Here is a 15,563-nt window from a genome sequence, read left to right on the forward strand (position 1 = left end):
TCATAGATTATTTTTAATAATCGATTAGTCGTCGATTAATTGTGGCAGCCCTACTGTGAACCAAACACCACATGCTCCGTCTCGATGTGATGACTTTGCTACAGAATTTATCCTTTGTGTCAGTCACATTGTGGGAAATCTCCCAGGGTTCTCATTGTCGTTTCCTCCGGCCCTTAATGCTGTGAAACGTTAGGAATTCACGGAGGAGGAATGCTCAAAATGTTCCAAAACAAACCCCAGATTGAGCAAAACAACTGCAAGTTTATGCCACATGTGCACAGYTCAGTGTTAAATTTCACTGTTCCTGCAATAACCTCAAAGATGGGTCCTTTTTTTGTTTTAATCGAATCAAGAAACAGGTTGTGCGTCAGATGAAAAGAATGCGTGTAGCTGTCCAACATAAATTGAACTCTTCTCTGAACTTGTGCATTCACGCAGGAAAGATTTTATTACCCTAAACTCAATTATTTCAACCGCTTCATTTCCATTTTGGATGCCCACATTGCACAGCCTTTTTAATATAAAGGATTCCTGACTTTTACGTTTTTATTCTTGTTTTACCACAGGCCTTGTTATTTGAGGTTGCCTCGGAGTTTGAAAATAGCTTCTGGTTATTCTGGAGCAGCGCCCTGCAGGCGTCTGAAAACCTAAACCCTGTTTACACAGAAGAAATCATAAGAGACAGCCCAGGAATGAACTGGTTAAAAGCCTTTTAAGAATTGTATATCAAATAGTTTGTGTCTGTTTCCTGTTTGAGGTGAAACACGATGATGTATTTAAGTCCGAGTTTAGTTTTTCTCGCTGCWGAGGTGAAACTGAGCCAATGGCCTGCATGAGTCAAAACGTAGAAAGTGTCATTATGTGGAAACATCTACTCTTGACGTGTTCTTGGAAATCATTACGTTACCAGAGTAAAAATAGAAATAAAACTGAATGATTTATGCTTGCTTTGTAAATTCTTCCTTCTGTGTCTTTTCACCAGAACTCAGTCTCAGAGAGAGGCTGGTAAAGTCAGCTACACTGTGGCTCAGAACGCCTCCTTTTTGTTTCTTTTGAGACATGAGACCCCAGGGCTTTATCTTGGTTTTTTTGTTTGTTTGTTTTGTTGCTCGTGTGTGCACAGTAGATTTTACAAGGAATTGCTTGAATTCTTATGCTCTCAGTAGATTGTCTAGTGATGACAATCTCTAATGGGATTCTCAGCCTAAAGGGACCAGTGTTGTGGGGCTCCTGTTTCACTCTTGTATCAATTTTTTTTTTTGTTAGTGTCCGCCGCTGTAGGTGGAAGATAATGTTTTTGATCTGTTGGCCAAATGTTTCATGAATCAACACCAGTTGTTTTTTTGTTTTTGTTTTCTGTTGTATATAGTAGTTATTTTGTTTTTTAATGAAATGAATAATTTTTTTAAATTGAATTGAAGATTATCTTAAGCTATGGACAGTCACACTGCAGGCAAGAATGACACAAATCTGATATTTTTTCTAAATCCGACACAGGTTTTTTAAAATTTGTGTTACTAAATCAGGTGCACATCTGATGCTTTTCAAAGCGACTGCAGTCTGACCGGTGCCTGTGATCATCTGTTAACCAGTTTTTTAAAGGTCAGAGTGCTTTTTGAACATGTGTTGTTCTTATTGTCCAGCTTCACACAAAACTTAAACAAAAAAATGTGTATTTTCACTTTTTTTTTTTCACTGCAGCCTGTGCTCATTCAGACTTATTTTGTCAGCACGGGTCKCATATTTTGGTTTGAGAGCAGGCAGGGATGTTGTAAACATCCTCTTACTGTAGGGTTTCAGTCCTCTTAGACAAAACACCCCAATATAATAACAAAAAGTCACTCTCTTTGTGTCTTACACTTAGTGTAAGTTAGACTCGTGGAACAGCAGACAGACTTTGTTTTGAAGATGTCCACATTGATAACAAACCTGCAAAGACTAAACAAATTATAACAAGAAATGGTTGGTAAAAATCTGTTCCGTCTTGAGTTCCTTTAACTAAAACCGATTAGTTTCGATATTTCTCTCAGAGTCATTACTTGGTCAGTGAGAACAATAAATGTTTGTGCCTCCAGGAATTCCTAGGAATGATAAGGTTCACTTTTTCAATTATTCTCTAACACGTACCAAACAGTTCATTACTCAATCAAGAAAGTAATCAGTAGTTTCAGACTTAGGTTGGATTCAGACCTGACAATTTGCTTTAAACGAGCTCTGGTTCGTTTAAAGCGGACCAAATTGTCAGGTCTGAATACTGACAATTTGCTCYGCTTTAAACGAACCAGAGTTCGTTTCCAGCGTTGGTCCGGACCTTTTGTGCAGGTGTGAATACACTCATGCGAACTCTGGTGCGGATCAAAGAACCGGACCGAGACCACCTCTAAAAGCAGGTCTCGGTCCGCTTCCAAACGAACTCTGGTGCGGTTCGCTTCAGTTTSCTTCTGGTGTGAATACAGACCGGACTCTAACCGAACCAACTGCATTAAACATGCGCCTTTTTGGACTTCACAGGCCACCATTGCTGAGCTAATAAATAAACTGAAATCATACCTGTTTCGTCATCTCCTGTTAGCAGCTCTGCTGCCGACATGTTGTGGGTCAGAACACGCAGAGCATCTCGTCTCCTTTGGGTCGCGGGACACATTTACGTGACGTCGCTCCAAAATTAGAATATACAGAACTACCATTAAATTAGCTGCTTTTGACATTTTAAATGCTATTGCGGTTGTACTATCAGCATAAATGTGCACATCAGAACCGCAGCATGCAGGACTTTTTTGTTTTCTGGGTCTGTGCGCTCAGTCCCGCCCCCGTCCTTTTTTGTCCAATGGGTGCAATGATCGTCAGTCTCATGGCTTTGTTTACAACTTATAGTTCATTTGCAAAAAAGCACAWTGTGAATGCAAACCACACCAAATGAAAAAAATAAAGTCCACTTTTGGTCCGGACCAAACAAGTGGACCAAAGGACTTTCCTGGTCTGAATGCACCATTATGGGCCATGCTCTGGAAAGACAACACAGACAAAGTCACCTTGTGTGAGACGGCCTTCCTGTGTTTACATGTGACTAACRCACCATATGAGCCGTGGAGGGCACCTCTCTGTAATTAGATATTCTTTGAGTTGGATGTCAGGTCCCTCTTTGAGAATGAAAGCCTTGAAAACGCTCATTCAGGTACTTCCACACGTGCTGACTGACTGACACATGGGCAGCAGGTTTTAAAGCTGCATGTCTGGACCTGGACCTGCTGCGTTTGAAGTATGTTTGCTGAAAGCCAAGTGTTAACTACTCTCATATTTGCTCTTCCACAGCAAGAGAAAAAAACGACTCAGTTTCAAGATGCCCTACAGGCCTTCATTCCTTAAACACACTCTGCTTTTGTTCTGCTGCAGGCTTCATGATATCAGGGACTGTGTTCAAATGATAGTAATTCATATTGTATTTCTTACTTGACATAATTTAACATTTGTGAATTATTTAGGTTTACAAATAAGTGAACATCTTCTCTTATTTTGTAATATAATTAGTAGAAAATAATTTCTTAACCCTAGCTTCTGTGATTGTTCAATAAACCCAGTTCTTTATCTGGAAATGCTCTAAAACCTTTGAGAAATGATGGATTTACAGTCATTCTGGCCAAACATTATGGAGATATCTCGTATGTTATCTCTTGGTTTATGTGTTGTAAATGACTCCCAGCTACCACCACACCAAAATATGTACTGTATCTGTAAAACTGACCAAGTTGGAACCTTCCTAAGGTCAAGTGGCGGCCATCTTGAATGGGATTTTATCACTTGACAACACMGTTAAAAACAAAAGGAAAGCTAAGTTTAATAACTTATCAATCATTTGTCAGATTTTCAACCAAAATGTGACATTTAAAGACCTTAGCAAAACAAAATGCCACTGTTTATATAAAAATGACAAATAAATGATCAGAAAATTCACAGTATAATTTTCCAACATCCCTCCTGATTTGTTCATGTAATCTGAGTCTATCCTTTTCAAACATCTCAAACATAATTTCCAAAGARCTAGCACAGCTTTGTGTTTTAATGATCCATTTTTTTAAATCCTGCCTTCGTACATGGAACAAGCTGCTCCTGTAGGCAGCCTGGCAGAAGCAGTTTTGCCTCCATTAAGAGTTTTACTGTTGGAAACCACTCAGCAGTTACCGTGACATGCTGGTTCCTCTCATCTCCTTTCTCCCTGCTGCTTGTTGTGACGAAGCTTGCGTTTCACTGTGCGCTTATTTTACACATAATGGAAAGCACTACCACAGAAATGCTGAAACAACCATGCTGGGTCTGTGGGTGGTTTCCATAAAGTTTGGAAAATGGTCGGGCACTCCCAAGATTTAAGGCAGCCAAATAAAAAGTAGAGGTTTATGTACGTTGTGTGCACGGGTGTAAAGAAAAATGTAACTATTTACAGAAAACCGTGCCGTTATCATGTTCTCTAAGCCGATGTCACAAACTGAAACACTAAAATATATCTTCACATGACAGTTTTTCCTGCATCAACTCAAGACATTAGGCTTTTATTTGAGCTTTTCTGTCACTGTGTATCATTTAATCAAACTTTAGTGAAATTATCTTGTATTTGTTGATGTGATGGATTTTAATGTCAATCTTGTTTCGCAGACCTGATGTTTTACCAACCAGGCYTCTTTTCTTAGATCCGAGGGGTTATAAAACAGTCTAATTCCAGGGTTGGAGACATTTTTTGTTAAAGCTACGCACAGCTCCAAGGTTACTGCTTCGCTAAATCAGTAGATACTCTCGTCACAAGCACACACATTTACACAAATGTGTTGTTTTAACACTAAAATCCCAAAGCGGTACAGATGTTTTTACAGATTAGAGATTAGTTTACCTTTTTATTTAGAGCAGTTTGTGACTTTCAATGCTTTATGTTCTGTTAAAGGTTTCTAAGTTGACAAGATGATGTCTGATGCCAGCGACATGTTGGCTGCTGCCTTGGAGCAGATGGATGGCATTATAGCAGGTAAACATCAGCATTTACTGTGTCTTCATTTGAAGTAATAAAAACCACTAAAAATGAATTCCTGAGTGTGTCAAGCAACAAAGTATAGCCAAGTCCCTGACCTAAACTCAGGCTTAAGTTTAAAACCTTACTTCTGGTTTTTAAACATTTTCTGGTTTGGCGCCAATTCGGCACATTTACACCCCAACCAGAACTCTGAGATCCACAAACCAGTTTCTTTACCCTTAAAAACACTTTTTTTATTCACTGGCTTTTAATTCTCTTTGAGCAGGCCAGCTTAGCTTTTATTGTACAAGTTTAATAGATTATTTCTTCTTAATTAAGGTTTTATTTGATCATGTTTGACTGGACTTTGTATGCTTAGGTTGAACACTTTCAGTCACTCTGTGTCTCTTCAGGCTCAAAGGCGTTGGATTACTCCAATGGTTTGTTTGACTGCCAGTCGCCCACGTCTCCTTTCATGGGTAACCTGCGGGCGCTTCACCTTGTGGAAGACCTGAGGGGCGTCCTGGAAATGATGGACACAGAGGAAAGGGAAGGTTTACGTTGCCAGATCCCCAGCTCGACAGCTGACAGTCTGGTTGAGTGGCTCCATGGGAACCTGGTAAGATGCAGTCGTGCTGCGTTAGAATTCAGGATCGGTTGCAGGGTTTTCGTTAACAAAGATCACAAAGWCGTGGCTCTTAACCCTCGTGGCAGAATAGAATTTTCAGTGTGCATGAGTTGATTCTAWCATCATTCTTTTTGCTGCTTCAAAACCTTCAAAATGCACCGCCGCTTCAACAAACAAATCCTGTGTGCCATTGTGTTCAGCTGATTTGTTTGTTGAGGGAAAACTCGACTGTCCTGCTCTGCTGAGTTCCCTGGGAATGAAAGATGATCCGCTGATGTCTGTGTCAGAGCCAGAGCGCCGTAAGAAACATGCTGACTTCTTGGGAATCAGAGCGGTGTTTGGGAGCGTGATGGGCTGCAGGCCATCCAGAGTTTACCTCACTCTCTGCACAGCTGTCTGAATGGGAGCTTACTATTCGTTTGCCATGTATGGGTTTGTTTGTGCAGAGCAGGGCAGTGTAGTGAGTCAGACTTGTATTGAAAAATCATCTGAGATCATTCAACATCATGTTTCAAAAACAATCTGAGTAAATAATTGGAATTGATCACCTGAAGTGTGAATGTAGCCTAATTAAAGAACAACACTGCAACTCAAAATGTCTGTTACAACGTATTTCCTTCAAACATCCAATTACATTTTGTTAAAAGAGAGAGTTGTTACARTCTGAAGGGCATAGAAATGTTTGTGAGACCTAAAATTAGAACCAGTTTGAGGGAACGGAGTACTTCAGTCCAGGGTATAAGATTATGGAATAATCTGGAAGATGACATTAAAAATGCCAGATCAGTGTGTATATTTAAGAGAATGATAAAGGTTAATTTGTTGGAGAAATATGTATGGGTATAATGTACGAATTATTGCTCAAGAAGGAATTAAACCTTTATTGTTTTTCTTTTATTCATTTGTACGTTTTTGTAAATTGAAGATTGTTTTTGATTGAATTTATTTATTTGAGAAAAAGGGGCAGAAATCTTAAGATTTTTTTCTTCTGCTGCCTTTCATTTGGTTTATGATTTGTATTTTTATTGAATATTGAATTTATGTTGTTTTGTTTTAAATGAATAAACTTTATAATAAAAAAAAGGCATTTCATTTTTTTGTGTCTAATCTTGATTTTTTTTCCCCCTGCAGTCCAATGGACACATCCCTCTAAGTGGAGGTGACCACTATCAGGAAAGACTGTCAAGACTTGAGAGTGATAAAGAGTCTCTAGTTCTTCAGGTACCCRTCCAGCAGTAAATAACTTGTCATAATGACCCAAATATGTTTTACAACATGACTGAATTTGCCTGCAGTAATAGTGGCGATAAATTAATTTCTGTTTAAGTTCAATCAGTGGCTAAAAAAAGTCACTACCGGTAATCTCCTTTTTTCAACCACAGAACCAATTATACAGCTCTTTAAAACTCCTCCCCTCCAAAAATAAACAGATGAAATGCTGCACTGATTTTAATTTTTTAACTTTAAATTTTTTTTGCACTGCAGCAGTATAAAGTGTTTTTTTTTCTCTCTGCCCAATATGGTTACTTTACATTTGATCTAAACTCACCATGTCACCTTGATYTTGGGCAGGTGAGTGTGCTGACCGACCAGGTGGAGGCTCAAGGAGAGAAGATCCGTGATTTAGATTTGTGTTTAGACGAGCACCGAGAGAAACTCAACTCAACTGAGGAGATGTTGCAACAGGTGTGTGCTTTGTTTTTATTTCAAACTAAATGATATTGAAATGWATGTTTTGTAGTTTTGGCATTTTGTATTTATCTTTGAGAAACTCCTTTGTTCTGTCTATATACTCAAAATAATTCATCAATCATTAATGTTTACGCTGAAAATAATGATAATTTAGCTTCCTCTGGGTGTTTTAAACCCATATTTTCACACAGAAAAGTTTTAACTCATTCAATAAAACTTCATTTTAAAAAAGGGATTTAGGTGACAATCTTTAAAATTAATTCAATAATCCCACCAGCATGTAAAACTTTTAGCAAACTATACAAATGTAAGTGAYGGTCTTCATATTTTGTTTGATTTGTGACAGAGTGCTTGTATGTCGAAGCTGTAAACAGGTTTTCTGTTTGATTCAGTGACTCTGTTGTTGAAGTGTTGTTAATCTTTATTTTTGTTTACCTCTGGTTGTAGGAGCTTCTGTGCAGAGCRGCACTGGAGACCCAGAAGCTGGAGCTGATGTCGGAAGTGTCCAACCTCAAGTTAAAACTCAACTCTTTGGAGAAGGAGAGGCTGGACTTCGATGACAGATTTCGGGACACTGATGTGAGATGCTTATTTTTGTTGTTTGTGTGAAAGAGGAGCTTTTATATAAAGTCAGACTAAGTGTTTTTCTCTTTTTGTTTATATAGCAACTCAAGATTAGCTGAAGCCATGTATTTAGGCCTGCCTGGGACTCTTGTTGTTATAGAACGAAGCAGAGCTGTGTAATCTTGTTTGACTGTTTTAACCTTTTTTGGTTTTGCTGCATTTTGGCTGAAGGTTTTATGAAGATTAAGCACTTATTTATGTGAGATATGGTGATCATGTGCTTCCAGAGTGCTTGAAAGGCTTTCAAACACGTCATGATTTAATTGTTGCTCTTCCACCCCAGCAGAACAAAAACGCYGCCGTCCATGTTCCGCCTCACAGCCCTTAAATCACAGTTTGCTCTCTTTATCTCAGCTGCTGCTGCTGCTGCTGCTTTGAAGCATTTAGTCTCTGAGGAATTCCCTCAAGTCTAAAAAGTTTGTCTCGACTGTTATCAGTTTTGCGTATTTTATCAAAACYATTTCCTCCTTTCTGAGATAGGAGCTGTCAGGAAATTTTTAGGCACAGATTTTAATTGACAGGTGTTGTATTACTTGTGAATGCGAAATGAAAATTGTCTCGGTTTTTTTTGTGTGTGTGTGTGTGTGTTTTCTCACTGTTTTTGCTTTTGCAGGATCTGATTCTTGAAATTAATGAGCTGCGGTTCAGGCTGACCGACCTGGAAACTGAGAAATTACAGTACGAAAAGAAACTTAAATCCACAAAGGTGAGTTGTTACAGAAGTCTTTGCTTTCCAAATCAGTTAACCCGTTTTTATACAAAAAACTTTTATTTAAAAATGGAGGAAAGAGCACAAACACCAGACTCTGAAAGTTGTTTTTTCTCAGGATGATTGTTGTTCTTGCTGTATGATTATGGTTTTGACTTCTCTCTTTGCTTCTTTTATTTATTTAAACAGCAGAAAATGACAATCAAACAAACCTGCATGTTTTTAGCCTTTTTCTAACTATATTTTTGAAGTGAAAAGTTCATCCTCTTCTATGCAAACAGAGAAATCACTTTATTTAGACAACAGTTGATTACAAAAAAATATGAAAAGTCAAGTGTGATTTAGAAAAAYCAACAAAGCAGTAAATTCAGCAAACACATTTTCAAACCACAGGAACATTTTCATTTGAGGTTTTTTTCTTGTTCTATTTTTACATTCAGACTGTTTTATTTTGCTTATTTCCCTGGTGTAATGCATTTGCCTTGACCCCGCGAGACATTTGTGCACGCCGCCCACCTCACAGGTGTGTCTCTTTATGCCACGTCGGCATCCGAGAACCTCTGTTGTTTTTTGTTTGTGTTGTTGAGTGGAGCRGAGGGGAGGGGTGTCTGTCTCTCACGGTCGTCCTCTGTTGGACAGGAGGAGCTAGTCTTACTGAGGAGGCAGCTGGAGGGCAAAGACGGAGACACGAGGAGACCACACGATGAGACGGGCTTCAGATCCATCGCTATGAGCGGTGCAGATTCCCTGGAGAGAGGTGGGGAAACAGCAGCCAAGCCCTGAAACTGAGCAGGCCCAGAGTTTAATGTCTCTAATAACACGTGATCATTTTCTACGGTTAAAGTTTTTGTGTCGTAATGTTTGTCCTGTGTAGTTTCTCATCCAGATGAGACGTTAAGAAAGAGGCTGAAAGAAAAACGTAAGGGTTTTTTTTTCCTGCTTTTGATCATCACTGCATTCACCCCCAAAGCCCCTGTTTGCATGAACGAGCATGAGCCGTCCGAACTCTGCTTGTCCATTATTACTCAGTGAAGTGCTCATAACTGACCACAGCACCAAGTCCCAAACAAACTGTTCAACTCTTTTCTTTTTTTTTGAATGGAACAAAGTTTTTTTAGATCCCCTGTCACTGTGTTTTTATAATCCAGCTTAAATCAGCAAAATGGACCGTTTGCTCCATGTAATCGGCAGGAATGAGGAATGATGTGATGTTATAACCATTCAGGCTGCTCACTCATCCTTCTGACTCGTGTTCTCCAACAAAAATAACCTGTGCACCTCAGTGGCTTCTCAAAAACCTGAACCTGTCCCTGTTGACACCACAAACTGTAACTTTCTAATCTGTTCTGTTTCTTGTTGTTTGTTCCCATCACTTACTGTCTATCATATGAGCTGTTTCACTTTCTGCACACACTCCTGCAGGACTCTGTTTACATAATGAACATTATACACTCCCTAATGCTTAATCATGTTTAAAATGTCAGATTTAAGTAAAAACTTTGGTAACATGTTTATGGACACACTCGTGTGGCAGAGTCAGTGATACGGTTATCTTAAATTATTGAACACAACTAAACTTCAGTCTTACTGGCACAGAATAAAGGATTTATTTGATCTAATAATTAGAAAACGGGTTAATTGAACATTCTGTTGCCTCAGCGCTACATCATCAGCATTTACAGTTTATCCTAATAATTAATGCTGCTTATTGAAAGGCCTCAAAGAATATTGATAAATCAAGGAACAAAATCCACGCAATTTCTTTATCAATAGTCATTTGTGATTCCAGCTTCCACTTGGCTTATGACGATTCAACCAAGGGTTTTGTTTACATTGAGCGCATGCCCACATTTAAAAAAACTGTTAAACATTTTTAAACTGCACCGTTTGAAGTTCAGGATATCCTTTTTTAGTTTGAAATGAGTGATTTTAATATTTTAACTTCCTCCGATTAGTTTAAAACCTGTTTTCAATTCATGCAAATCAACGGATTTAAAATCTGTTTCAACTGAGATCGTTTTTTTGTTAAAAATGATTTTAAAAAAGCAATCACAGAATAATTGATGGATTGATTGATTTATTGATTGATTCATTATAACACATTAAAAGGAAAGAAGCCGTGTTTTTTTTTTTTCAGTGAATTTCATGTTTTCTTCTGTCAAAACTAAAATCCCATAAATTATGTAAATGATACAAGAACCATGTCATTTTGTTCATTTTATTGTTATTTATTTATTTGTATAGTTAATATACTGGAGTGGAAAAGTTTACAGAAGGTTAAGCATTGTCACGGTGTATTACACAACCTCGTGTTGGAGTGTGTGTTCTGAAAAGTGAAAATGTTCTAACAGTTTGAAGAGGTAAAACATTTCCTTACTCAAMGATAACACCTCTTGATGAAATCCTCCTGTATTTATGTTCATCCCTCATAAAGCTTCACGCTTCATTATCCAGAATTATTTTCTGTCTTCACTAGATGTGGAAGTGCAAAGAATGAAAAAGGCAGTCGAGTCGTTGATGGCAGCAAACGAAGAGAAGGTACTTTACACGAGTCAAATTCACTTTAAATGTGATTGTTCAGGTTTCTTCCTGTGGAGTCGACCTGTTTTTTAATGTTTTTTTTCCCTCTCTTTTTCAGGATCGTAAGATTGAGGAGTTAAAGCAGTCGCTTCTGCGGTACAAGAAAGTTCAGGATATGGTGATGTCGGTGCAAGGAAAGAAAGGTGAGACTTCACCTTTACAGAACAGATTAACAATACATTTATTTATACTTAAATCTGTTCTGAAACTTAGTTTWACTTTATATCTTAGGCTGTGTAATTTACCTCACTGCTTTCTTCTTCACCTCAGAGAAAATAAAAGATAATGAGCACGTCGAGAGCCCAACTGATGGAATCGGTGCCGTCTTGTCATATCTCGGGTCTGAGGAAACTGAGAAACAGCACATTACGGATCTTGAACAGCTAAGAGTAAAGAAGTCAGATGAGGTTTGTAAAAGATTTGTTAAATAAAACAAGATTGATCTTTAAAATCCAGCTCAATAGAAGTTTAATCCTTTATTTACTTTTCCATCACTTGCATTAAAAAAATGGTAATTCAAACATTCATACACATAAAAACGTTTTGATTTTACCATTTTAAAAGTGTTTTTAAATGTTTGTTTTTGTTGATGCTTAGATGGAAGGTCTCAGCGGACAGAGTGAAGATCCTTCACCCACGCCCAGCCCTCCTGATCCAGAGGAAGTTTCTGAGCTCGCACCAACAGATGAAGACCGGTGAAAATATAAAACATTACATTTACTTCAAATCATTCAATCGTTAGCCTTACAGCTCCTTTTTATTTTATTTTACATGTSCTGTAACACTTTTCCCACTCTCGTTTAGATTAATAATAAAAAAAGAAACTGATGTGGTGATGACACCAGCTGCAGCGTTGCACCACATATTTGTCCCCAACATGTCACTGCTGTACAAAGCATCCTGTCACACTCMAGCCATTGTTGTCGCCACAAACACAGTAGTGTTTCTTCATCAGTATGAGGCGTTGTGTTGTGCCCCCAAGTGACAGGAAATCAGAACATTTGTGGCAGAATCTTGTTGCAAACGCAGGACTTGACTGTAATTACAAAAACAGATGCGCTCGCCACAATCGCACCATTTAAAATATTCACAGTGAGGCTCTGATTATGATGTTTTGTCCATGCTTTATAATGAGTTAAATGAAGTGAAATCTGGTGTGGTTTGTCATTTTAGAAGCCAAGATGCAACTAAAATTGAAAAYCATTTAGAAGAGAGCAAGAACGAGAAGGTAAGGAAGGGAAGAGCGTTGTTAATCAGGAGGGAATTATAGATWCTGTGTGACCGACACGTTTTATTTATTTTTGTTATTATTATTTTAGTGTACAAATGAAGAGAACAGTAAGATGACTGAGAAGCCACCTTTAAATCCCTCGGCCACTTTGCCGGCCTCCACAGATGACGACGGCTTTGGCTCGAGAAAGGCTCGCTCGTCTTTTGGAAAGGGCTTCTTTAAGATCCGCGGAGGCAAGAAGACCAGCGGCAGCCCTTTAGGTACGAGCTCAACACGTCGTGTTACGTTCTTCTCAAGGTAAACCGGTGAGATCCTCACTACAGAAAGAGACGCTTTTCTTCCACTAGTTTATCCTCGTCTAAAAGCCACACCCATGGAGTTTACTTTATGGACCAACATTATAATTTGCAGCCCACATAAACTGTGGTCGCTGTTTAATTATGGAAGTCTGTTTTCATGACCCTGTATGACCTTTGTCCTGTCTCTGTCCTTTTAATTTTTTWTTTTTTTACATTTGTGAACGTCTCCATCCCCTCTCCCTCTCAGCTCTGTTATGATGTCGTTGATAATTTCTGTCCTTTTTGTTCTTTTTGTCGGACCCTGTGGTGTGTTGTGTGGCTTTTTGTAAACACATGAAGACCGCAGCAGGAGTGCGAGTGCACCTATGCTAGGTACAGTAAAGACAGTAGGGATGTTGTAGCTCCCCGACAAAAGCAAAGACAACTGCTGATGTCCTCCAACTTTGAGCACTTTTTTTTTGCTTTTCTTTGCTTTCTTGTTCTTTAAGTTGTCTTGTTTTCTTTTAGTTGATAGTGTTTTATTATCTGAGTGCTTTAACGTCCACGACTTATCACTATTCTTGTCTGTTCAACGCACAGTTGTGTGTGTTGATACGTTTGTGCCTTTGCATGTTTTAGATTGCACTTGTTTGACAAACACAAATCTTTCTGAAGATCCAGACTGCTGAGGAAAGGCTTTTATTTGGATCTTAAAGATCTTCCACTAAAAATATAAAATAGATCCCTGATTTTGACAAAGTTGGGACATAAATTATAAAAATATATCTATCTTATAAACCCATATTTTGTTAAAATTCTATTTGTTGTGACGTGTTTGCAGCTTTAAAGCATCTCTTAACTTTTTAAAGTTGTGTTTCTACCATTTAAATAAAAAAAGCTTGTTTTTACAAAAGAAATGATACAATTTCTTAGTTTGTTTTTTGTTTGTTTACTGTTCCATTGTAAATAAAAGGAGTTGAGCAATTTTATTTACCTTTYACACAATGTCCCAGTTTTGTCAGAGTTGGTGCTGTAAAACTAATGAAACAAGCACATTTTTTTTCTAATATCAGTCGTATCTCAGCATGTCTGATGCATGAACATTAGAGAGCTTTTTTTTGCTGTAACAGCTGCCCGCTGCAGTGACCCCCCCCCTCAGTCTGGAGTTGTTTTCCGTCCTGTGCAGTGTTTTCCCGGAGCGCTGCTCTGCCTCTGTTCCACAGCTGCGTTTCCACCGATCAATGCTGGTCTTTCACACCGACGCTCACCAAGTTGCTGTGTGGGCGTTTGTTTGTGCAGCTGAAACGGAGCGGCAGGGCACCGATCATCTGGACCTGGCTGGGCTGCCCCAGAGGTCGTCCAACAGTGACAGCACAAACACACTTCCCACCACCGCAGAAAACAGGAAGAAATCCAAAGGAATAAAAAAACTATTTGGGAAGTGAGTAAAAGGATATTTTAACCAACGATCTGAAGGAACAATCTTACTGTCAGGATAGACTGATGTATGATCTGAAATGTTTGTTTTAAGGCTGAGAAGAAGTCAGTCTACCACCTTCAATCTGGACGATAACTTACCAGARGGAGAGTTTAAACGAGGCGGAGTTCGAGCCACAGCAGGACCCAGACTGGGTTGGTCTCGTGACCTTCAGCGAGTCAACAAGTGAGTCTGCGTTCAGCAGGAATAATGAAAGTGATTTCCTTGTTTTCATTCTCTGCTGTGACTTTCAGAGGTAATGAAAAGGGTTTGACACGAACAAAGGCAGTGAATACGATCTTTCTGGTTTTATTTTCCTCAGTGAGGTGGACGCTCCCTTCGCACGATGGTCCAAGGATCAGGTTTGTGGCTGGCTGCAGGAGCAGGGTCTGGGTCTTTACGCGAACCTGGCCCGAGTGTGGATCTCATCCGGACAGACTCTGCTGCAGGCGTCGCAGCAAGACCTCGAGAAGGTGAGAGCCAGCAGAGAAGCTTTTCTCATTTATTCAGCAGGTTAGCAGAGKAAAGTTTCTTGTGTTTGTCGTGTGTGTGGATGTTCAGGAGCTGGGTATCAAACACCCGCTGCACAGGAAGAAGCTGCAGCTGGCTCTGCAGGCCCTCGGCTCGGAGGAGGACGACAACAAGGGGAAGTTGGACTACAACTGGGTGACAAGTAAGGAACTGCATCAAGTCAGGTTATCATTTTATCTTGAATTTGTTTGTCATATTGATTATCTTTTTATCAGGGTGGTTGGATGATATCGGCCTGCCTCAGTATAAAACCCAGTTTGATGAGGGCAGAGTGGACGGTCGCATGCTGCACTACATGACCGTGGTGAGTGTTTCTTTCAGSTTTTTCTCACTTGTGTTGAGTCTGATGTCTACTTTTATTACCAGCTAGCTTTCTGTTAAATGTGTTCTTTGTGTGCTTCGTCCTCCAGGATGACCTGCTGTCTCTGAAAGTAGGAAGTGTCCTTCATCACCTCAGCATCAAGAGAGCGATTCAGGTCCTTCGACTAAACAACTACGRCCCCAACTGTTTGCGTCGCAGGCCATCGGACGAGGTGCGTTCCTGTTTGAGGTTCTCCGGTGAAATTCAGAGACAGCTGTAGGTATAAATATAACATGTGACCCATCACATCGAAACGAGGAGTAAGTCCAAAAGTGGAATGTGGAGAAACAGGCAGAAATAAGGTTTTGATTTAAACGTGTGCAAAAATTGTATTTTGCCTAAATATAATGAATTAATGCCTTATCAATGTATCATTTGAATGAACTATCTGACATATAATCCTAAAAAAATTTTTTGAAGCATTTTTTTGGGCAGTAACAAGAAAAAACCTGATTT

At 39.1% G+C, this 15,563-nt stretch overlaps 1 protein-coding gene across 4 annotated transcripts in view; it reads left to right on the plus strand.

The window, feature by feature from the left end:
* LOC106536834 (liprin-beta-1) overlaps window positions 1-15,279 on the plus strand; it is a gene marked incomplete at its 3' end in the record, with an annotated part of 16,347 nt that extends 1,068 nt beyond the window's left edge. The window contains 21 exon segments of one of the 4 annotated variants that reach the window (XM_014034164.1): window positions 4,931-5,011; window positions 5,410-5,615; window positions 6,756-6,845; window positions 7,197-7,310; window positions 7,764-7,895; window positions 8,554-8,646; window positions 9,289-9,406; window positions 9,524-9,568; window positions 11,126-11,187; window positions 11,288-11,372; window positions 11,500-11,636; window positions 11,827-11,924; window positions 12,403-12,457; window positions 12,549-12,720; window positions 13,099-13,131; window positions 14,038-14,179; window positions 14,270-14,401; window positions 14,538-14,688; window positions 14,777-14,888; window positions 14,962-15,050; window positions 15,157-15,279. In XM_014034164.1, coding sequence (XP_013889618.1) covers window positions 4,948-5,011; window positions 5,410-5,615; window positions 6,756-6,845; window positions 7,197-7,310; window positions 7,764-7,895; window positions 8,554-8,646; window positions 9,289-9,406; window positions 9,524-9,568; window positions 11,126-11,187; window positions 11,288-11,372; window positions 11,500-11,636; window positions 11,827-11,924; window positions 12,403-12,457; window positions 12,549-12,720; window positions 13,099-13,131; window positions 14,038-14,179; window positions 14,270-14,401; window positions 14,538-14,688; window positions 14,777-14,888; window positions 14,962-15,050; window positions 15,157-15,279 — 2,253 coding nt within the window. 4 annotated transcript variants of the gene reach the window in all.
* Between the last annotated feature and the right edge of the window lie 284 nt (window positions 15,280-15,563).

Source organism: Austrofundulus limnaeus, unplaced genomic scaffold (assembly GCF_001266775.1).
Source record: "Austrofundulus limnaeus strain Quisiro unplaced genomic scaffold, Austrofundulus_limnaeus-1.0 Scaffold1998, whole genome shotgun sequence".
NCBI classification, from domain to species: Eukaryota; Metazoa; Chordata; class Actinopteri; order Cyprinodontiformes; family Rivulidae; genus Austrofundulus; species Austrofundulus limnaeus.